Raw genomic sequence first — 23,628 nt, 5'->3', positions numbered from 1 at the left:
CAGATATATACAGTCTTGTTCAAAATAATAGCAGTACAATGTGACTAACCAGAATAATCAAGGTTTTTAGTATATTTTTTATTGCTACGTGGCAAACAAGTTACCAGTAGGTTCAGCAGACTCCCAGAAAACAAATGAGACCCAACATTCACGACACGCACGCCCTTAAGGCTGCGCAATTGGGCAATTAGTTGAAAGGGGTGTGTTCAAAAAAACAGCAGTGTCTACCTTTGACTGTACAAACTCAAAACTATTTTGTACAAACATTTTTTTTTCTGGGATTTAGCAATCCTGTGAATCACTAAACTAATATTTAGTTGTATGGCCACAGTTTTTTAAAACTGCTTGACATCTGTATGGCATGGAGTCAACCAACTTGTGGCACCTCTCAGCTGTTATTCCACTCCATGATTCTTTAACAACATTCCACAATTCATTCACATTTCTTGGTTTTACAGCATTTTTGATATCACCCCACAAGTTCTCAATTGGATTAAGGTCTGGAGATTGGGCTGGCCACTCCATAACATTAATTTTGTTGGTTTGGAACCAAGACTTTGCCCGTTTACTAGTGTGTTTTGGGTGATTGTCTTGTTGAAACAACCATTTCAAGGGCATGTCCTCTTCAGCATAGGGCAACATGACCTCTTCAAGTATTTTAACATATGCAAACTGATCCATGATCCCTGGTATGCGATAAATAGGCCCAACACCATAGTAGGAGAAACATGCCCATATCATGCTCCATGCTTCACTGTCTTCACTGTGTACTGTGGCTTGAATTCAGAGTTTGGGGGTCGTCTCACAAACTGCCTGTGGCCCTTGGACCCAAAAAGAACAATTTTACTCTCATCAGTTCACAAAATGTTCCTCCATTTCTCTTTAGGCCAGTTGATGTGTTCTTTGGCAAATTGTAACCTCTTCTGCAAATGCCTTTTTTTTAACAGAGGGACTTTGCGGGGGATTCTTGAAAATAGATTAGCTTCACACAGACGTCTTCTAACTGTCACAGTACTTACAGGTAACTCCAGACTGTCTTTGATCATCCTGGAGGTGATCATTGGCTGAGCCTTTGCCATTCTGGTTATTCTTCTATCCATTTTGATGGTTGTCTTCCGTTTTCTTCCACGTCTCTCTGGTTTTGCTCTCCATTTTAAGGCATTGGAGATCATTTTAGCTGAACAGCCTATCATTTTTTGCACCTCTTTATAGGTTTTCCCCTCTCCAATCAACTTTTTAATCAAAGTACGCTGTTCTTCTGAACAATGTCTTGAACGACCCATTTTCTCAGCTTTCAAATGCATGTTCAACAAGTGTTGGCTTCATCCTTAAATAGGGGCCACCTGATTCACACCTGTTTCTTCACAAAATTGATGACCTCAGTGATTGAATGCCACACTGCTATTTTTTTGAACACACCCCTTTCAACCAATTGCCCAACTGCACAGCCCCAAGAGCGTGCACATCATGAATGCTGGGTCTCGTTTGTTTTCTGAGAATCTACTGAACCTACTGGTAACTTGTTTGCCACGTAGCAATAAAAAATATACTAAAAACCTTGATTATTCTGGTTAGTCACATTGTACTGCTATTATTTTGAACAAGACTGTATATATATATATAGTCATATAGGCAATGCATAAATGTTTTAATACCACCATGAGGCTCAGAAGTATAAACACACTGTGAGAAGGTAATGAGGCCCTGTCTGAATCTTAACTTTTTAATCCTTAGAAACCATTTAATCCCACTGGTCACAATAGTGACCATAAAGAAGGTTTACATTGGTAAAGCTCTAAAAGTGGTTCTGAATGTTGTTTTAGTCCATTTGAAGTTACTGAACCATTAACAAAGATTAATAAATGCTACTCATTGTTAGTTCATGTTAGCTAAAGCATTTAATAATGCTACCATACAGGTCTACAACCTTACTGTAAAGTGTTGCTATTAATTCATTATCACAATATTCCACTGGTAACGCTTCTGACTGATCTTAAAATTCAATTTTAAAAAAATTATATATATTTCAGTTACTAATGACACAGCATTTGGATATTTTCATGCCTGGGAAAATTCTGGGATTAAATGGGTTAAGGTTAAACATCTGACATCCCAGGGGCGCCACTAGTCATTTTGGCCACCATGAAAGAATGTGAAGTTGGGCCACCTACCTAAAGCATGCCTGCCGTGAATGGGTGCCGGAAATGCAGAAACAACAAGCCATAACTCTGTTTCATTAGTAACTGGTAGATACATTTATAATTTCTATTACACTACTACTGTTACTACTAATAAAAAGAATCTCCGGGGGCCACCAAAGTGCGCGGGCCCTTAGAATCGTCTTTGGTGTCCCCAGAGTATGTACGTGAAGTTTTAGCTCAAAATACCATGAAGATAATTTATTATAGCATGTTAAAATTGCCGCTTTGTAGGTTTGATAAAAGTGTTCCGTTTTGGGGTGTGTCCTTTAAAATGCAAATGAGCTGATCTCTGCACTAAATGGCAGTGCGTTGGTTGGATAGTGCAGATTAAGGGGCGGTATTATCCCATTCTAACATCACAAGGGAGCCAGATTTCAATTAATGACCTATTTTTTCACATGCTTGCAAAGAATGGTTTACCAAAACTAAGTTACTGGATTGATCTTTTTCACATTTTCTAGGTTGATAGAAGCACTATTTTAGCACTTAAACATGGAAAAAGTCAGTTTTTGTGATATGTCTCCTTTAAACACAAAAGCAAATAAACATTTACACTACAGGTCAAAAGTTTTGTTTTGAAACACACTCTCGTTCTTGATTTATTAATTTATTTATCTCCAAACTATGGAATAACACAAATGTATTATGTTGGTGACTAAAAGCATCCAAAATAAATCAAAACTGTTATATTTTATCCTCTGAAGTGCAGTCACCCCTTGCCTTTTTTCAATTATGATTTTTAAAGAATATTGAAGGAGTTCACATTTGCTTTTTCTTTAATATTCAGTCTAGTCATCTATTTCAAAAATAATATTTTGTTTGCAATATTGTAATATGTTTGCCACAGCTATATTTTTGTCTATGACAGTAATTTCAAGCATTAACCATACACCTTCAGATGAAAAGATTTATAGATAACATTAGTCAAGTGTTTCAAAACGTTTGATATATTTAATTAATATTCCCTTTAAAGGTCCATAAATGTAATCTGTTCGTTTCGCCACATTACTCTTAAAAAAAAAGCATGGGAATGTGGATGAATCACATGATTGTCCCTAATCCATGACACGCTCAGGTCACATGTTTGTGTTGCACGCGCTGCAGTTAGGACCTGCCGTTAGTTGGTTGTTATGGCGCTGCCGTGGCTTCTGCTGCTCGAGCTGCTGCTGTACGGCGGCTGTTTTATCTGCGGGATCGTCACAGCAGCTTCTGTTACTCTGACTCAGGTATCTAAAGTCCATTGTTTTATACATACAGGCTTTCACGTAATTTGCAGGGGTGCATGGCGCTTAGATTTGGGATCCATCCAAAATGAAAGTTTCAAATTGAAGTTGATTCTGTCAAATTGGGCAAAAATCGTTTAATAGGCTAGTAGTAAATATTATTTGTTTGTTATAACGCAGTTATTTATTTAAAAAAAATGAGTTTTAGAAGTCAAACCCGGAAGTGAAGAGAAACTGAAAGCGTGACAGAACAAGTTACAACAACTTCCATTTCTGACACTTTCTCTCTCTCTCCTGTCGGATGACCAAGCTGCGTATTGTTTCACAACGAGAGTAACTGACTTATTGCAGTCATCACTTAACCATGTTTAATTCTGTTTATAAAGTGGATATCATAGGAAAAATAAAATATTAAGCATTAACAGTGTGGAGATGTTGGTTAGTGTAATGGCCTTTATGTGTTCAATATTTTGTCAAAATGTCTATTTTTCTCTCCCTGTGTCCACTGAAATTAAACAGGGCAGTTTTGATGGGAAATGTATTCTGTATGGTTCAGTACATCTGAACTCCACTTCCATCGCAGTAGTTTCATCCAGTTCACCATCTCTCTGTTACTTTGTATCATCCATCTCTGTGTGTGTGGCTGTTTTTTGCTTTTCCCTCGTCCTCTACTGGATCTACACCAGCTGTGTCGATCGCGAGGTGATAAGGTGTGTCCAGGAACTCAATAAATCTTGTGCATAATGTGTTTATTAGACATTTTCTGACTGCGTAATTTTAAACATGCTTCTAAAGTTGCTTTTATAGAAAAAGCTAGTTTTTCCATAATTTGACCTATATTTGGCAGGTTAATGGCAGTAAATTAAAGGTGCAGTGTGGAAATTTTAGTAGCATCTAGTGGTGAGGTTGCAAGTTGCAACCAACGGCTCAGTCCACTGTTCACTCATCGCTTTTAAAAAACGCATAGAGAAGCTATGATAGTCGCCACCTGAAATATATCATTGTTGGAGACAACTTAGTGAAAAAAAGTTTGTCCGTTGAGGGCTTCTGTAGAAAGATGGCGGCACAAAATGGCGACTTCCACGTAAGGGGACCCTTGGGGTACGTAGATGAAAGCGTCTCATTCTAAGGCAATAAAAACTTAACGGTTCATTGTAAAAAGGTCTTTATACAATATAGCTTTGTATATTATTTTACATTTCTGTCAAGAGATCCTTTTAAAAATGACACACTGCACATTTAAAGTTCTGTTTGCAACACTAGCGAATGTATCCATGATCCCACTTTGTTTTCTGTTTGATAAAGAATCATCTTGCTTTTGTTTAAATGTCAACATTGTGATGCCTTGACTGCCATCTCTGTCTGATATTAGAGAGAAATTATGGCTGAACATTACTCTGGGCATGTGTGGAGTTTTTCTGTTCTTTCTCCTGGTGACGGGATGCATCCTAAAAATTGGCAGAGACAGACTGTGTGACTCAGTGCACCAAGCAGTGACTGACATAACAAGGTAACGCAAAGAGGCTGCTGTTATGGCATAGGAAGGATGTTGCTAATGAAAATAACAGTAGTTGACATGAACTAGTTTATTAAAGGAAAACACCACAATTTTTTTATATCTTCCCTCAACTTAGACGAATTAATACATACCTATGTTTTCTTTATGCTGCGTTTACACCAGGCACGCTAGAGGCTGCAAAAACGCGCTGTTTGACGCATTTGAGTTTACTCGCTTCATTCGAGCGTGAAAGCCGCGTGTGAAATTCGAGACATTCACGCGGAAATTGGCATTATGGGAGGGGCTTCTGCGACTCTGCTGAGACTCCGCTCGCTTCCTGTAATCACGTCACTACTACAGCAGGGTCCTGATTGGTTAACGCGGCGCAGAAATCCGCCGAAGTTCAGATTTTTCAACTCGCGCATTTCCAGCGGCAACGCTAAATTCGCGCGGAACGCGCCTTCCGCACCACAGGATGCCTCATCGCGTCTTTGCATTGACTTAACATGTAAATCACCTGCGCTGGCCACCTCTACAGCGGCTGGTGTAAACAGCATTAGACCTCTGGCGCAGTAACAGCATCACTCCTGACTACTCCCCCTCTTGCTCTAACTTCCAATATTAGTGCTGCAAACTAAGTGCTCTTCCACCATATAATATAGTTCTCATTTTTTATCTGCTAAAAACGGCACGTTTTATTTTGTGCCACCATACCTACTCATGTAACTACTCATGTAACAGTCTTTAAATGGGGAATACATGGAAGTGTTTGGTGGCTTCTAAATTAATCCCTGTTTGGATCCTAATGAACGAATGGTGCTAAGCTAAATGCTTACACATTCAGGACGTGCTGTACAACGATTAAGTGCACGCATTGAGAAAAGAGAGGTATGTATTAATTCATCTAAGTTGAGGGAAAAACATAGTAAAAATTGAAAAACTGTGGTGTTTTCCTTTAACTATATATGGGACTGTCCCTACAGTATAAACTTAAATGCTGACTATAGGTTCAATTATTAAAGTGTTATTGTGTTTAACTGCAGATGTGAAGAAGCACAAAATAAGCCTTGGGTGAACCCTATAGATGGGACCCAATTTTATTCCAGACTACACAGTGCAGAGGTAGAAACTCTCCAGATGACACATGCATATATACACAAATGACTGACAAAGTGATTTTTTTCTTCATTTACAATTCTTTTGAGCAGTTAATATTGAAACTTTAGTTAAGTTTAAAGCCGTTTTATTTGAATATATATGTTTATACCACAGGGCTGTTGAATGCTTTATTCTGATTGGCTAAGAAATGTTCCAGGGGTATGAATTATTTTTCAATAAACGCACATCTGACCTGTCAAATGTCTTAAAATAACCACCAGATCAATGTCTTAGCATTGTATGTGGTAACGTTGGTATAAGCAGAATAATTGACTCTGATTAAAGTACTTTTAAGGAAGTCATATCACTCCGTCGCCATAATTACGATCTTTCCCGTTCATATCCATTTCAGTGACGCATCTTTTTAATATTAATATTAAATATCTTTGCTCGGGTCCTTTGAATTCTTTGAAAATAATGCACACCTGCGGTCTAATTCAACGACCCATTTTCAAATATTCCCTACATAATCTTTAATCATATTAACACAAAGTTTTTTTTCATTTGCCCGGCAACCTTATAAAATTGGTCTCGTGAAATGATACACGTGGCCTTTTTACTACAGTATGGATGTAAGGGGGACTGAAAAATTTTCCAAGCTGGATTTGAACTCTGGTCATCCCTACATGTTACTGTGCAAAATGTTGGGAAGTTACCAGTGGCTCTACAAATTTCACATTTTGCTTTTGTTTGTCTTTCTCTCACTATCTCAGACAGCAGTGTGGGTGAATTTTTTCTTTTGGATGATCATAACTGTTCTGGTCTTGATCCAGCGAAAAAAGGGCTCGGAAAACAGGTCAGCGGAATTGGACCCATCAGCGACCCCTTCTGAAACTGAACCCTTCTTCATTCGTCCGGGACATCCTCAGTGAATAGAGACATGGTTAATCTATGTCACTACACACTAAAGCTTTATGTGCCACACAAACACATGCTCACACACACATACACTCCTTTCAAGTCGCACTGCTGGCTAGCAGTTGGCTAGTTGGGCAGAGAGAGTTTTGGCAGTGCTGGTATACTGTCTTGATTTTGTTCACTAGCATTGCCAAGGGTTAGTTTCCATGGTTACTGATCTGCGGCTGGCAGCACAGACCTGGCAGGTGAGAGTGTGCGGTTGCCAGATTGGTGGAGTGAACCTGAACTGATTAAGACACAGCTTTATGTAAAGACGACAATAATGATAAGTGTTGTCAGTGCTATCAAGAGTGGCAAAGTGGTCAGAAATACATGACACAAAGACACATAAAAATCTTGCATGCATTTGTCATTATTTTTTTATCTTCCCACATGATTCTGTTGTTTTCCATTCTGGTCAATTTTCATGAGTAAATATGTTAATTTTAAAGCATGTCTGGATTTGAGCTGACACAACCTATTGTACTGTAAGTTTTCACTTGGTTTAACAAGCCAACTCTATGGCATTTTGCAACATTTCTGCCCTCTGCTGTCTGTCTATATGTATAACTCTATAAATCCCATCACATTGTGTGTGTATGTGTGTGTGCAAGGGCAGGAATCTCCCATAAGTGCCATAATTCCATAATTTGGCCTGTGATGATATCCGCCTTCTGGAGGCGAGTTGCCAAATCTGAGGTGCTGTCAACAGCAGTAAAGTCCTGGAAAACACAATGTCCTTCTGCCTATATTAACAGCATAGTACCCATGTTTATTTCAGTCATTTAATGCTTTATACTTCTTGTCTAATAACTGCCCTGTTCCTTATTGCACTTGTCATTTATTTACCACATTTGACTCCCGATTTTTAGATCATGCACTGATACCTTTATGAATTTTTTTTATATAGCTACATGTTTTGTTTAAATTTGTGGCTTTGTGAACATTTTAAAATACATGCAATAAATTTGTCATTTACTGTACTGTCTTCAAATTGCCTGATGACTGCATATTAAGAACAACTGATAAAGCTTGCATCGAAATGCTAGCAAATCTTTTACCAAAAATGTGTTCCCATGGGAGGGAATTCTGGTTAAGTCCAAACTAATATATATATATATATATATATATATAATATTAATATAATACTATAATACAACAGCCATTCTGTTGTGGACTTGCTCCTGTGTTTTGATTCGTTGTCCGGTTGCATTACCCACCTCTACACAGTTTCAACTGAGATACAGACATTCTCAGATTATCCTGAAGAATTTTTTGATATACTTGGGAATTCATCTTCCCTTCAATGATTGCAAGCTGGCCAGGCCCTGATGCACCAAAGCAGGCCCAAATCATGATGTTTCCTCCACGATTTACAGTTGGGATGATGTTTTCATGATGATAAGCCATGCCCTTTTTACGCGAATGTGTGTTTTTTTTTTACAAATAGTTCCATCTTAGTTTCATCAGTCCACAAAACATTTTGCCAGTACCGCTGTGGAGAGCCAATGTGCTCTTTTGCAAACTTCAGGCGTGCAGCAATGTTATTTTTAGTAAGCAGTTGCTTCCTTCGTGGTGTCCTGCTGTGGATACCGTGATTTTTTTAATGTATTGTTGACTTGTGAACAGAGATGATGACTTCATATCTTTGCCTGTCATTCAGGGTTGTTTCTTTGACTCATTGATGAGTCTTCCTTGTGCTTTTGATGTCATTTGGACTGGGCGCCCACTTCCTGGTAGAGTAGCAACAGTTCCAAGGCGTCTCCAATTGTAGATTGAACTGAAGCGTGTTCTTGTGCAGAGCAAACTTCAAAAGTTTTAGGGGTTTTTGAGGTTTTTATCAGTCAAAGTAGCTGTAGTCCACACCTCCAAACGTATTATCTTCAAGTTTGCTAAGACCTGACTCCAATTAGCTTTTTTGAGGTCATTAACTCAAGGGGTCACATACTTTTTCCACTAGCACTATGAGTTTTTTTACTATGACATTCCAAAAGGTTCACATACTTTGTCTTGCCACTGTATACATATCTGTACCTATAAATGTTAAATATTAGGACCCTTTAAAGGGAACTGCCCCAGTGACAGCCTCGGGTCCATTTTTTTCTGCCAGTGTAACAATTATAGGGTCACCATATACTCAAAGTGTTCATTTAATGATATAAATTGTGGAAATGATTCTCTGCTCAGAGGCGTTGCTCCTATGAGAACTTTTTCCCAGCCTAAAATGTATTTTAATGGAAAAGACACAAATTTCTTAAAGTGTATTTTCTTTAATAGGATAATTTCCCCGACATCTTAATTTTGTGTTATTTTCAGACCTTTATGTTCTCAACTTCTCTTTTTCTTTAAATAACTTTGACTTCTGTGGTAGTTTCTTGCTTCTGTCTTTCTAAAAATCTTGACATCTTCCAAGCTTACTTATTCCATTTCCTTCCTTACTACAATTATTAATGATTTTTCACTTGCTATCTCCTTCCTGCTTTCTCTCTAAAGCTGTTTGCTAAGTTTACGGGTCTGTCTCTCACGAGCCTCATAGGCGTGCTTTGTATCCAGCAGGTCGCCCAGCATACGTCGCAGTCGAGCCATGTCAAGCTGTGTGGCCTCACACTGCTCACGAAGGCTGAGAGTCTCCTCGTGGAGCTCCGCTGCAGCAGCAGCAAGTTCTGTGCTGCGTTCCTTACACTGTGTCTGTATGCGGATAGCGTCCACCAGCATGGACTCTACACTGTACACCACTGTATCAGTCTGTGCCTTAGCCATCTCAGTTATCACCTGGATGAGAGACAGGAGGTTGGTCATAAATGGTTACCTGAATACAACTAAAGGTCATGACAGAAATGACAAGGCTTTTTGACAACTTCTTACACATTCAAATCATACACATAAAAATACAATTTTTGTTAAAAAACAATGCAAAACATACACTCTTAAAAACATTCTGGGTTATTTTCAACCCAGCGATGGGTCAAAAAGGGAAGAGCCCAGCCCCTTGGCAGAGCTGGCCCAAGGCATAAGCGATCTAAGCAATTGCTTAGGGCCCCCAAGCCACCAGGGGGCCCCCAAGAGCACACAAAATGACAGTTTGATATTTAATTTAATTATTATTAGTTTTTTTATATGTATTATGTCAGCTGTGAACAATGATAATTATAAAAAAGCAATATTAAATATAAAAAACACAAATATTATGTTAACTGGCTGGCTATAGGATGCTGGATGCAGGTGGACGGGAATACGAGTCAAGTGGTTTGGCAAAAAAATTGCGCTGCTTAGTTGAGATGCACCCAGTCCCATAACTGCTATTTACAACATTTAGCCTAATAAATGTCACAAAAAATATATATCCCTTCGGTGCAGAAAAAGAAAGAAGAAATCAGAGCAAGAGAGAAAACAGCAAGATAAAAGTATGCTAACAAAATGTAAAAAAAATGTAAATGTTTACTGTTAACTTAAACTAAACTAGGCTGTGTTAACAGCTAACGTTAGCTGGCTAGTTAATTATAGCCTAGCATATTGTCTTGTTTTAATAAGGTTCATCATGTTTGAAAAATGCATGAAGCTAGAATAAAAAATATTTAAAAAAAATATTTTGTTTAAAAGCACAGGGCCTGTTCCTTCTTTTGATATATTACATGTTCAAATATGTATACAACAAAATATTGGGGGCCATTAAATTAGGTGAAAATTATCAAAAACATGGCTGGTGGCTGGCAACTTTAAAAATGCTGGCGGAAAAGAGTTAATATATTATTATACAGTCAATCAATCGTATTGGTGGCACCAAGGGGCCCCCAAATAAAATTCTGCTTAGGGCCCCATGGCTTGGGCTGGCTCTGCCCCTTGGTTTGTAATTTAACCTACTGTGTGCTGGTTGTTTCAACCCAAAATGCTGGGGTTTTAACCCATTGTCGTCCCTTTTTGACCCGATGCTGGGTTCAAAATAACCTAGAATTTTATAGGGGCGGTTTCCCGGACAGGGCATATCCCAGTCCAAGACTAAAATGCATGTTTGAGCTGCTTTAATTTATAACACCTTGTCCTGTTTCATTTTAACATATTTCGGTGACATTGTTTTGTCTTAAAATGGCACACTTTTAGTGTTTTTTTATAAGGTATGTTTGTAAAAACTTCTTAAATGACCTAATATTATTACTGTAAGGCCTGGCCTAGTCCTGGATTAACCTAAACCCTGTCCAGGAAACTGCCCCATAGAGTGTACTTGGTAAGTGTGGACTTGCTCATACCCATAAACACCATAAGATTTGCAAAGGAATAGCATAACAGTTTTGGATAAATATAATGCTTTCATGGTAAACAGCTTTTTATAGCTGGCACCTTATGTTAAATACACTCTCATTAGTAAGTTGCTTTAGTACAAGGACAAGCACAGAGGCTATGATGGAGTTGATGCAACGGACTGAAATTATCACATAGAACAGAATACTAACGACATTCTTAAATAATCATAATGCTTCTGTTCAAGAGGTTTAGCTGAATTCAGATTTGCATAGATTGACCGAGGAGTAAATGTTCCCTAAAGAAAAGGGAACACTGAGTTAAAAAATGCCTACAAACTTTAACCAACAACACCAACATTCTTATTCCAATAGAATGAACGCGTCGATCATACATTGTGACGCCTCGATTGTGACGCCTCATAATGTAACAGCAAACTCAGTTTGATGCGCTGGGTTTAAAGCAGCGGCACCATGCTGCTTACCGTGCCGCTACTGCCCAATGACAAAGCATGCTACTGTTCAAGGCATGCGCAGAATAATCAGCGTATGACATCAAGGTACCGCGAGAGCCAGTCCAAAGTTCCGCTCTCGCGGTACTTTGATATCATAAGCCGAACGGTCTGCGGAGCAGTTGAAATCGAACAAACCAAATGATAGCGGTACAATGACTTCTTGCATCAAATTGATTTGGTTGAGGGCTTGGTTATGAAGCATTTTGTTTGACAAAAACAAATGTAACAGTTGAAATTAGCGTAAATAGTTGTAGCTACGCAAATTGGCTACTTTTTACCTACCACATTTGCCAGGTTAAAAAGACTTACCAAATACTCTGTTTCTTTGTTCCTTTGTTTCTGCCGTGCACTTGTTTTCTGCTTCCCTCTTTTAACGCGAAGCAGTTTGACTGTTAAGTGAGTTACTCTAACGTATGGCCTAAATCTACTTTACCTCAAATTAACCATGGAGGATTAAGAGATATAGGACAGAGAGAGAGAGAGAGAGAGAGAGAGAGAGAGAGAGATTAAAAATAAGATTTATTACATTTTTTTTCACATAAAAATCTCTCTGAACAAATCACATTTTATTCCACAAGACAAAAAAGAAGAGAGTTATAACATGTTTGTTTTCATAACCGTTTAAATGGCAAAATATAGCTACATTTACCGAGGACCTATGAACTGTTACCCCAGCAGCTAAATTGATTTAAAAGGGGCGGTTAAAGGGAAACTTCACCCATTTGCATTAAAGGAATAGTCTACTCATTTTCAATATTAAAATATGTTATTACCTTAACTAAGAACTGTTGATACATCCCTCTATCATCTGTGTGCGTGCACGTGGGCGCTGGGGCGCGCTGCGACGCTTCGATAGCTTTTAGCTTAGCCCCATTCATTCAATTGTACCATTTAGAGATAAAGTTAGAAGTGACCAAACACATCAACGTTTTTCCTATTTAAGACGAGTAGTTATACGAGCAAGTGTGGTGGTACAAAATAAAACGTAGCGCTTTTCTAAGCAGATTTAAAAGAGGAACTATATTTTATGGCGTAATAGCACTTTTGTGAGTACTTCGACTCGGCGCAGTAACACCTCCCCTTTTCAGGCGAGTCGAAGTACTCACAAAAGTGCTATTATGCCATAAAATATAGTTCCTCTTTTAAATCCGCTTAGAAAAGCGCTACGTATTATTTTGTACCACCAAACTTGCTCGTATAACTACTCGTCTTAAATAGGAAAAACGTTGATGTGTTTGGCCACTTCTAACTTTAGCTCTAAATGGTACAATTGAATGAATGGGGCTAAGCTAAATGCTATCGAAGCTTCGCAGTGCGCTCCAGTGCTTACGTGCACGCACACAGATGATAGAGGGATGTATCAACAATTCTTAGTTAAGGTAATAACATATTTTAATATTGAAAATGAGTAGACTATTCCTTTAAGCTTTGTATTATTAGAACCCCAGTCATGTTTTTAAATGGTCGTGCATCATTCCCTCAGTTTCTCCTGAGACGGGGGAAATACTAATTTCAGTGAGGCACTTCCTTCTTTCAATGATGTAAAAATCGTCATTTCGTGTCATTCAAAGAAGGAAATGCTGTATCTTTATTGAGTGTGAAAGACTACAGACACTCATTCCTCATTTTTCCAAGGTGGGGGCTATGGGTGGGACCCACGCTAAAGACCTATTACAGATCAGTGGGTGGGACTTACGAAAATATACGAACACAGACGAAAAAAAACTATCAGCCGCCATCTTTATGCTAAGCTAAGCTAAACAGGCGTTGTAGAGCGAGCCACACTTCGTGTTACAATAACAGCGGAAGTTAATCAATATGATATAGAAGAGGGTGATTTCGCAAGCGTGTTGCTCTAATTTTATGTGTTCATTGCACCTTTATGAGCCACAATACAGCAAAGAGCTGAGGCAGATGGAGGAACAGAAGCCCGAGGAGTAGGCCGGGATAAACAGACGTCTGACTGTAAAGTGAGTGTTTCTATTTTCTTTGTTATACTAAGGTGGCATTTATGTACACAATAGCATATCTGAGCAGTGTTTTTTATGTCTATGTGAAAGCAATGAGGCTGATATTACACAGATGTAATTACAGTAAACAAGAGACAAAAAGAAAATTGGTAAAACTACATAAACATTTAATATGCATACCCTTTTTTAAGTACTTGGAAAGACATTTGTACTGCGGATCTGAAACTGCACGTTACTGTTTGAATAAGACTTTGCTACACACCAGACCAGAGTGTTATTGTGTGTACCACAACGTAACATCACGTTTAAAAGTAAGTCATGATTGGTGTCTGTCAGACACAGTGGTGGCTATTTTCTTTGTTTTACTAACGTGGCATTTATGTACACAATAGCATATCTGAGCCGTGTTCCGATTAATGGGAGTGGCTTACAGAGCTGTGCATTGTGGTGCATAGTGGGAGTTGTAGTTTTTCGTACAAATGTGCTCTAAAGTCACGTTCTGTCTTTTCTCGGTCAAACAGGCACAAAATTCTAAATTTATGTTACATTTCGACTACAAATATGACCCACTTTCAACAAAGATTAATGTTCCTATCGATGAAATGGCCCTTTAAAGAAACGTGTAATACCACTACCACACGGCGGCACACTGAAGAATGTATGGTAAGCCATCCAAGACATATTTATCATGACATTGATACATTTACGAATTAATGAATACATAATTTTATTATGCATTGTTTGTTCAGACAGGAGTCAAGTTATAAAGCATTTATTTAAAACATCTGAAAGTTAATAACATAATGGCCAAGGGCATCTCTTAAATGTTTGTAATACTGTTTTACTTACTATTTTAAGTAATCAGCTGCTCACCTAAAGGGCCATTTCAAACCAATATTTTTTTTTACATAGATCTGGCATTTCTATTTATATTAAAATTGTACTTATAGTGCTAAATATATACTAGTCAACATTTGTAGTGGATCAAAACCTTTCATAAAAGTTAAGTCTTAAAATTTTGACCAATACCTGTTCTTGTCATAGGACAACTTTGATTATTTTTTGATCCACTTCAAATGTTGACTAGTGTAATAAATGGTGGGTTGATTATTAAAACAAAGAGACAAGAGAGCCTTTAGATCAAGCTGTTTGATTTATTATGTACCTTTAAATGATCATCAGCCATGACAATCATTTTACCCTCCTGCCTCTCTTTTATCACGTTGTCTTTATAAGCATAAAACAAAATCCAAGCATGAGGCATCAAAACAATTACTAATAACCTAGAAATATAAAGTCACTGTTCATTTAATCTGAACAAATAAAATATACTATATCCCACAAACAGCTCAATGAACTGCCCTATTCCAAGAAAAGTATAGTTAGGATAAGGAAAATATTGCTTCTTACTGTAGTGCTACCATTAAAATAAAAACATTTAAAGGGTTGATATTTTGCATTCTCTTCAAACACATATGCTGAACATACAATCTACTTTAAGACCACCTGAATCGTTTGTAGCTATGCATTAACTTCTAATTTCTAAAATTCAAGTATTTTGGGGGTATAGATTTCCTCCTTCTGGGTACCAAGGGGGGGGGGGTAGTAGATAAACACTGCACAGTCAAATACAGATGAGACACTTTACATTCTCAATGTGATTTACAAAGACACCACATCACTGAAGATCGACATTCACGTGATGACAGAACATTTTGACTGTTTTCAACAACGATTTCTTTATCTGAAGGTGTTTTTGAACACTGCAGTTGCAACATTTATCTGCTCTGCTTAAGGATAATTCAGAGACCATGACTGCATGCTTTATGTTAGGACTGAGAGTATTTGGCTGTGTATTTGTGAACGTCTGCTTGCAGGTTACATTTGAAGCTTGAAAACATACCACAACTAGGAAGATTTGTGTTGAATACATTTTCTGATCTTTAAAAACATTCAGATGTGTATTTTGCAATGAGCTTACACTACTATTTATACACTTGAGCCAATCAAGGACAAGCACAGATGCTATGATGGAGGGAAACATGCTAAACTATTATTTATGTGCTTATGTGAGTCAAGCACTTCATGAGGCAAAATTGGTGATGTGCTGTTTTACAAATAAACAACTGACTGGCAAACTATACATTTTAGAGACTTGGCTTGCGATCCTGAATAAGAAATGACTCACTGAATCAGCAAAAATTTTAAATAGCTTAACATAACTGAACTCCCTGAAATAATAATGGCATCCATCAGTTTATCCAAGATGCTTTTTTGTATGGAATGGAAGATGGAATCTGGGACACCAATGAAATAAACCAATAATTATGGAGAAATACTTCTAGAAGGCAAATCCCAATGCATTTTCGTTAAAGTTTAATGAGGCTCTTCTCCTGGTTGGTTTGGAGAAACAAAAACTCATTTTACCAACTAGCCAGACAAAGCCAAGTATTAACTGTGTATAGGTAGAATAATAACATTCCCCATTGTTTATATTTTTCATTGACTTCATATGTTTCATTCCCAGTCAGTTTGGAAGACTTTTCTATAGAGTAAGATCAGACGATGTGCAGTATGACGTTCTTGCTTCACCTGTATATTTGTCCTTGTGTTTAAAAACACATTTACTTTATTGCATAGAATTTATAAGTTTAACATTGCTTTTTGTTAATAAGAAATCTTCATTCTTCAGGTAATTCCTCAGATCTGTTATTTGGCCATAACGTTTTTTATTTTAACATTCCTTTGTACTGTGGTTTAGGCATTCTTCTTCAGGAAATGTCACCGCCTGAATGGCAACTCTCCTCTCCATGAACTATTAACACAGGAAAGAAGAAAGCATCCTGATATGTAGGAGGTCTGTCTCCTTCCCTTGATTCCTCTTCTTCTACCTCCTCCTGTTGCTCACTTTGCTCCCCTTCTCTCTCCTCTTCTTCCTCTTCTCTTTGCATGTCATGTCCCACCTCCTCGTCCTCCTCTCCCTCCAAAACTCTTCTGCTCTCTTCATCCTGTCTGGAACTCAGATGTAAAAAGCCTCCTCCTCCGCTTCCCTCTTCTCCTCTTGATGCTAGTCCTCCACCTACACTGCGGGAATGGAAGAGGGACGATGGACGAGGAGCCTGAAGCCGCCCCAATGAGAAGCCACTTCTGCTCAGAACCAGCCTCCCTGGAACTCCAGGACCTCCTCCGGACCCAATAGCCCTCATCCCGGCCATTGTACCATTTAGCAGAACTGCTGTTGGGCCTCTCAGTCTGGAAGGAAGGGAAGAACTGCTTGTGCTACGGCGGCAGCGAGGACAGCTCTGAAGCAAGTAAGCCGAGGCAAAAGCCACAGGAAGCGTGGGACCACCCGTCGTGGAGTTAGTCCCTTGTCCGGCCGGAGGAGTGCTGGTTCCCTGAGTGCCACCTGAACCAGGATCCATCAAAAGAGCCTCGGAGTAGCTGGGCACCATCTGCTGGTTGCAGCGAATGTGCCACTCCAGCTCCGTCATGTCTACTGTGTTAACACGCGAAATGGCACGATAGCTTGACCCAACGCTCCCTCCTCCGTTTCCATTCCCGTTGCCCCCACCGCTCTCTGTTATGTCCCCCCGACTGTTTTCATCAGTTTCACCGAACAGTTTCTCCACATGGTAGTGCACGTATGCAGTGCGATACTCCGCAACAACGCGAAGTGGCCAGGACAGGAGCAGAGCGGAGGCCAGCCAGAAAATTTTACTTCTGGCATACCAAGGCTGCCTGGCTGGGTCAGGGAAGGCTAAAATGTGCTCACGAAAGTCTACATTCTTCAAATGCATACCCTCCCGTGCCTCCATGTAGTCATCCAACCCTTCGTTTTCACCAAAAAATCGTGCACGTTGGGTGAGGTAGGCAGCCTCTGCCCGGGCGCTGGCGAAACTAAAGCATTTGGTGAAGCGCAGCCGTACAGCTGGGTGATCCAATAATCCCCTTAGTTCCTTTGAAACGTCTTTAACGCCATACCGCGCATAGTCGAACTCCGAGCCTGCAGCGTGCGTGTTCACACGTTCATGATACACTTGTGTGCTGGTATAGGCGTCCCCATTGCGATAGCGCGTCACCTGTCTGGTCCGTCGCACGTAGTGGTAACTGATGGCCTTCCACCAGATGCAGGGCGTGGCCTGCTGCAGCCTTTGCACACGCTCATACACTTCTGCAACTTCTGCTTGAGCCAACATGGCTGTCTTGGAATAACAGTGCCAGCATTCTACCAGGTAGACCACGTATAGCATTGCCAGAAAGGCAAGAGGAATGTAAATGTAGCCACTGGAACAGGGACCATCGAAAACCAGTTCATCTGGGATGTAGATACTGGCGCTAGCTGAGGTTGCAGAGGGGTCACCAGGTTCAACAACGGCAGCTTCCGGCTCTGTTGGAGCTGGCGCTGGAACCGTGCACAGCTTGCACCAGGTCAGTGTGGCGAAACAGCCGAACATGAGCAGAGTGAGAAGAAGACACTTCCAGTGAGACTCTCGACACAAAGAGGAAGCTAAAGACTGCTTCACTGGACGCTGCTGCAGAGAAGTAGAAAAAAAGCTTTATTAGTAACTTGTAATAAGTTGTTTTACAAAAATGCCAAAAGATTTTAAAACGTGATACGAAATGTTCCTTACAAAACATACACTTAGCTGGCGTGCTTTAAGTTAGGCTGCAAAACGTATGGGTCAATGACATCACATGCATATTTTTTGTGTCCAGGGGCGTTATGTACTATAAAAATAACTTGATACTTTTATGACATGCGTTACTTTATTCTATAAAACCTATTTCGTTTTAATACACTTTCAGTATTTTTTATAATAAGTACAAATTTTTGTTTTAGTATCTCAAACTTGTAAAATGGTAGACGGGGCAACTGTTCATACAAATTAGCAGTTTAGGACAACTGTTAAAAATGGTGTTTAAATTATAAAAAAATTCTAAATAAGATACTTTGGAAAATTTTATGAATATCAGTAGTTGTTGGGATGATAGGATAATTGAAGACTTTTGTCCAACAATTTGGATGTTCTCAAATGTCAAGGTAGTAAAACTGCAATCGTAGGGCTTTTATTCAGAAGTTAAAGGGATAGTTTACTTAAAATGAAAATTATGTCATTATTTACTCGTCCTCATGTTGTTCTAAATCTGCATGAATTTCTTTTTTTCTGATGAACACAAATTTTGAGAAAGTATGGTAAACGCAGCAGATAGTGACCATTGACTTCCATAGTAGGAAAAACATATTTTGGAAGTATTGTGATAAATGATACTAATATTTTAATAAATGTTGGTAAGCACACATTTGACGGTACTCATTAAATTACATCATATTTTTTTATTCCTATCACTATGTGCTGTGTGTTTGCCATCATTTCTCGGAATATCTTCTTTTGTGTTCATCCAAAATTCGTACAGGTTTGGAACAGCATGGGGATGGGTAAATGGTGGCAGAGTTTTCATTTTAAAGTGAACTATCCCTTTAAAAAGTATAAACAGTAAACATGATATCATATCATCCAGTGAAACCAAGGTGGTCTTTACAGCTGAAAGAATAGTTCGATTTCTCTCAAATACTTAAAATATTGCTAATTTAATGGGTAGGCTAATCCAGTGCTTCCCCATCCTGGTCCTCGAGGCCCCCCTCCCAGAAAGTTTTAGATGTCTCCTTATTTAAAACATCTGATTCAACTTATCGGCCTCCTTCCAAAATGGTAAACATGTCTCCCTAACAAGCTGATGAGTTAAATCAGGTGTGGTAAATAGGGAGACATCTAAAACTTTCTGGGAGGGGAGCCTCGAGGACCAGGATTGGGAAACACTGGGCTAATACACTTTCTGTTTCAGGTAAACCAATGTAAAATAAGAAAAAGCTGTATTATCAAACTCATTTTGTATTTAAGAAGTATATTTAGGAATTTGATATCCCAGACAAAAGCCATCCAATGCGCTTTACAATTTTTGCCTCCCATTCACCCATTCACTTACTCATTCATACAACGACGGCGGTGTCAGCCATGCAAGGCGCCATCCAGCTCGTCGGGAGCAGCTGGGGTTAGGTGTCTTGCTCATGGACACCTTGACACTTGGTCAGGTGGAACCGGGGATAGAACCACCAACCTTTCGATTTATAGACAACCTACATGAACCACTGAGCCACTTAATATAGTTTAAAAGGGTAACTATATTGTATGGCGGAATAGCACTTTTGGGAGTACTTCGACTCGCCTGAAAAATCCGCTCCCCTTCTCCCTACCATTTTGAGTTGAAGTTCTCCCAAAAGTACTATTCCGCAATACAATATAGTTACCCTTTTAAATCCGCTTAGAAAAGCGCTACGTTTTATTTTGTGCCACCATACTTGCTCGTATAACTACTCGTCTTAAATAGGAAAAACGTTGATGTGTTTGGTCACTTCGCACACAGCGCTTACGTGCACGCAATAAGATGATGAAAGAATATTTGTTATATTATATATTTTTTAAATAACATCGCTAAAAGATTGAATTAATCTATCCTTTTTTATTACGTGTTGAATTTGAAAAGCTCTTTCTTACGCAGATTGCGCTCGTATAATGAAGAATACGCGACTGCGTCAGACTTTCCGTATCATATCCGCTTAAAAAGGTACAAACTAATCTTGTTTACATGAAATAAGCCTGCTCCCGAGCAGGTTTGAGTTTACGGACCTGTTGCTATGACAGCAAGTCTAGGATGAGCTTCGAAGAACCAAATAATCCAAGATCATGCCAAATCGTCAACAATCAAATCCAGCTAACTGAGTTAGCGACGTACGAAGAACGGGCCCCAGGATGAAATTCAAGACCAGGGGTTACTTGCCTGTCTGCTATTATATTACTTGATAAAATACTATTTATTAGATTATTTTACTATTGTGCATAATGATTCTCAAATTCTTATTAGTCTGCTACTTCTGTAGCATTTTTTCCCCATTTAAACCCTTTATTAGCAACAACATAAGAATCTTTCTCAGTCCAATATCATAGGACCATTAGGTCTACAGAAAACATTTGGTAAAATTGATCAATCCTTCCCTTATAGATACTTTATATCTTTATTGTAAGTTTTAGTTATAACTTTTGAAGGAAAAGGCTACTCTCTGTCTAGCACTGCACATTAAATCTAATAAAAAAAATTCAAGTACACATGGGTTTTAAAGAGATAAAAAAGAAAGGAAGTCTAAGGATCTTTAACTAGAATCAGTGGATCTGTATACTGTATCGCAGAGATGACTTTGGCCATCTTAGATTAAGAAATAGATGACAGCTTTCAGACATGAAAAATTGCTCTAATTTAAATTCAGTCTGTGTTTACCAAGAGAAGTTTTAAAAAATGTATCCATTTCCTTAAACTTGCTTTTTGTCTCTCTAACGGCAACACAAAAGGCTGCGTTTCCACACATTCCTACTTAGTATAATTTAGAACTTATTTTTTTCAATGCACATTTTTAACCCTTTAACTGGCGCAGCCCTTTTTGAGTGGGGGGTTGGTGAAAAGGTGATATACACCTTTAAATTAATATAACTCTAGCATTTTTTTTTTTTGGTCTAGAAGCTTAATTTTGGTTTTAATTTGGGTAATTTTTGGTTTTAAAGAAGACACTTCAACGTTTTTTAGGGAAGTGTCTGGAGGTGAATTTTTTTTTTAAGCAGTTTACATTTATTTGTAATAAATAAAAATGCAATATAGTATAATTTTTAAAACATAAAATTGTCAAAAAACTGAGGTTTGTGCTGGTTTGCTGCATACTTGTGTCACAAATGAATAAATTACAGTTTCTGCATTATTATTACTGCTAAAAGGTTTTGAAATATGAAAACTACATTCTTAGACCTTTCCAACAATATATAGTTTGTCGTGATAGATTAACATTTACATAGAAAATATTGAAATAAACATAGGTGTCCCGCTCACGGGACAGCGCCAATTAACGGGTTAAACTACATTAAAAAAATACTTTATCCTCTAACACTCTGTTATTATTATAAAAGCGTTCTTGACTTTATATTTAATTCAGTCAGTTCAGTAAAGACTACAAGAAAAATGGCTTTGCAAGGACGAAAATAACACAGAGGACAATATGATACATCTGTCCAGATAAATTTGTGAGAAAATGTCAAAGCCAGCATGTCATTTTCAGTCACTTATAATCTTTCAACAGTCCATCCCACACTAAACCATGCAGAAATAACACACTACCTCTGGATGCCTATTACTGCTACCATATAAATTAATTTAAAAGTGCATTTCTGATATGACTCACAGCTTTCTTCCTTGCCGTCTTCATTTCTATTGATCTTCATGTAACAAGAGACAGAAGGTTAACTCAGCACCAATGAATGAACAGCAAAAAGAGATATGCAGTAGTTTGTTAATATAAGAGGGGGCCTTGCTAGTGCTGACACTGGTTTTGGGTTTTGTCCTAGATTTGTTGACTCGAGTCTGCCCTGCCCTGAAATAACACAGACCTCCTTTGATCAGATATTGGACCGGTGGGACAACATCTCTCAGACTGAAGAGCGTGATGGATGTTAAAGGGCGAAAGCAAAATAAAGTGGCAGCAGAGAGACTCAGTGAGAGTGAGGGGAAGAGACACTGCCAAGTGAACGAGTAAAACAACAGCCCCAAGGGAACCACACTGTCAAGATCAGAGAGAAAAGACAGGAAATAACGCATCACACTAGGTAGACAATAAAATAAGAGTGACTTAATAATACATTTTTCTATATTGCCTGCACGCTCCACCACATTAATATTTATATCTACAGCAAAAATCTCTCTTCTTGTGAATCTTGCTTATGTAATGTAAACCTTCCATTGCATACATACTTTTGTGACTAAATGTGATGTTTTTGACCCTTTGATGGATAAACTTGCAAATGAAAATGAAATTGCTTTACAATTTGATACCTTCACTATACTTTATCAACATATGGTTCAATTTCTAAGGGCATGCTGTGCCAAATATGACGCAAACAGATAAATATATAGCATAGGGGCAACACGCTAGTAAAATAAAGACGTATATTGTTATTTAATTGAAACACTGAACAGTATGTGGCGTTATCACACCGCAACAGATTTAACACTTGACATTCTGCTACACACAAAGTTAGTATTTATATTTGGAGCCAATTTACGCCCTCGTCTTACCTCTTCCCGACCAGCCCCGTTCAGAATGGGCTCTTCTGCATCTACCGTGACGTCCTGCATCTTTTTTCCGTCCAACACACCCCGGGGATAGCCAGGGGCTGTTTAGGATGTGGCGGCGGCGGCCCACGACCTCGTCGTCCCCCGCGGGCCAGTTACCCCATCCGCCGCCGGTCCCAAAACGGTTCAGCGCGGCACCCCGGGCGAAGTCGCATGATAATCGCTACATTACCCACCCGTGCTCAGTCTCCTTCACACCTCAAGTGCATGCATATCTTCTCAAATAGTCTCTCGGTTCTGACCATTTCACTACCAGCTTCATCACCTTCACCGTGTTGATGTTTCTTCTACGGCTGTATATCCAGAGTCACGGATGATGGAGCACGAGTACATCGAGACTGTAATAACACGCGCGTCTGTAGGTCCGATTGATGCAGCCAACAAAACAACAAAGACTTTCTACGAAAGCTCTCAGCGAGGATTCACTGCACCCTACTTGTTTTTGTCGATATGCGCGTTTCTCCTTGAGAGGGATTCAGAGGACGTCAGCGGAGTCCCCCTCCACTCTCCTGCAAGGCGGTTGTTTCCTCGACACTGTCGTCACCCACCTGCACTAAATTATAACATAACTGGCCCCAGTCCATTGCAGCACCAGGCTTCGATACTTTTTTCCCTCATTTTAATGCCAATTTCGTCTTTTTGAAATCGTACGCTTCGGTGATTTAAGCTTGAGCTCAGCAATTTAGCTTTTTTTCATATAATT

At 38.9% G+C, this 23,628-nt stretch overlaps 2 protein-coding genes across 2 annotated transcripts; one reads left to right on the top strand and one right to left on the bottom strand.

The window, feature by feature from the left end:
• Window positions 1–3,267: 3,267 nt before the first annotated feature.
• On the top strand, window positions 3,268–7,960 carry tmem179ba (transmembrane protein 179Ba). The gene is made up of 5 exons (XM_055197577.2): window positions 3,268–3,427; window positions 3,944–4,134; window positions 4,797–4,934; window positions 5,966–6,044; window positions 6,794–7,960. The coding sequence occupies exons 1-5, from the start codon at window positions 3,332–3,334 to the stop codon at window positions 6,950–6,952; spliced, it is 663 nt and encodes a 220-aa protein (XP_055053552.2). The 5' UTR covers window positions 3,268–3,331; the 3' UTR covers window positions 6,953–7,960.
• A 6,871-nt stretch (window positions 7,961–14,831) lies between these two features.
• On the bottom strand, window positions 14,832–23,587 carry LOC129438702 (transmembrane protein 151B). Its single transcript, XM_055197557.2, has 2 exons — window positions 22,869–23,587; window positions 14,832–18,229 (listed from the first exon to the last, which is right to left on the bottom strand). The coding sequence occupies exons 1-2, from the start codon at window positions 22,926–22,928 to the stop codon at window positions 16,469–16,471; spliced, it is 1,821 nt and encodes a 606-aa protein (XP_055053532.2). The 5' UTR covers window positions 22,929–23,587; the 3' UTR covers window positions 14,832–16,468.
• Between the last annotated feature and the right edge of the window lie 41 nt (window positions 23,588–23,628).

This window comes from Misgurnus anguillicaudatus, chromosome 21 (assembly GCF_027580225.2).
Source record: "Misgurnus anguillicaudatus chromosome 21, ASM2758022v2, whole genome shotgun sequence".
Classification (NCBI taxonomy): Eukaryota; Metazoa; Chordata; class Actinopteri; order Cypriniformes; family Cobitidae; genus Misgurnus; species Misgurnus anguillicaudatus.
The sequence above is the reverse complement of the archived record's forward strand: the minus strand, read 5'-3'. Positions and strand labels throughout refer to the sequence as shown.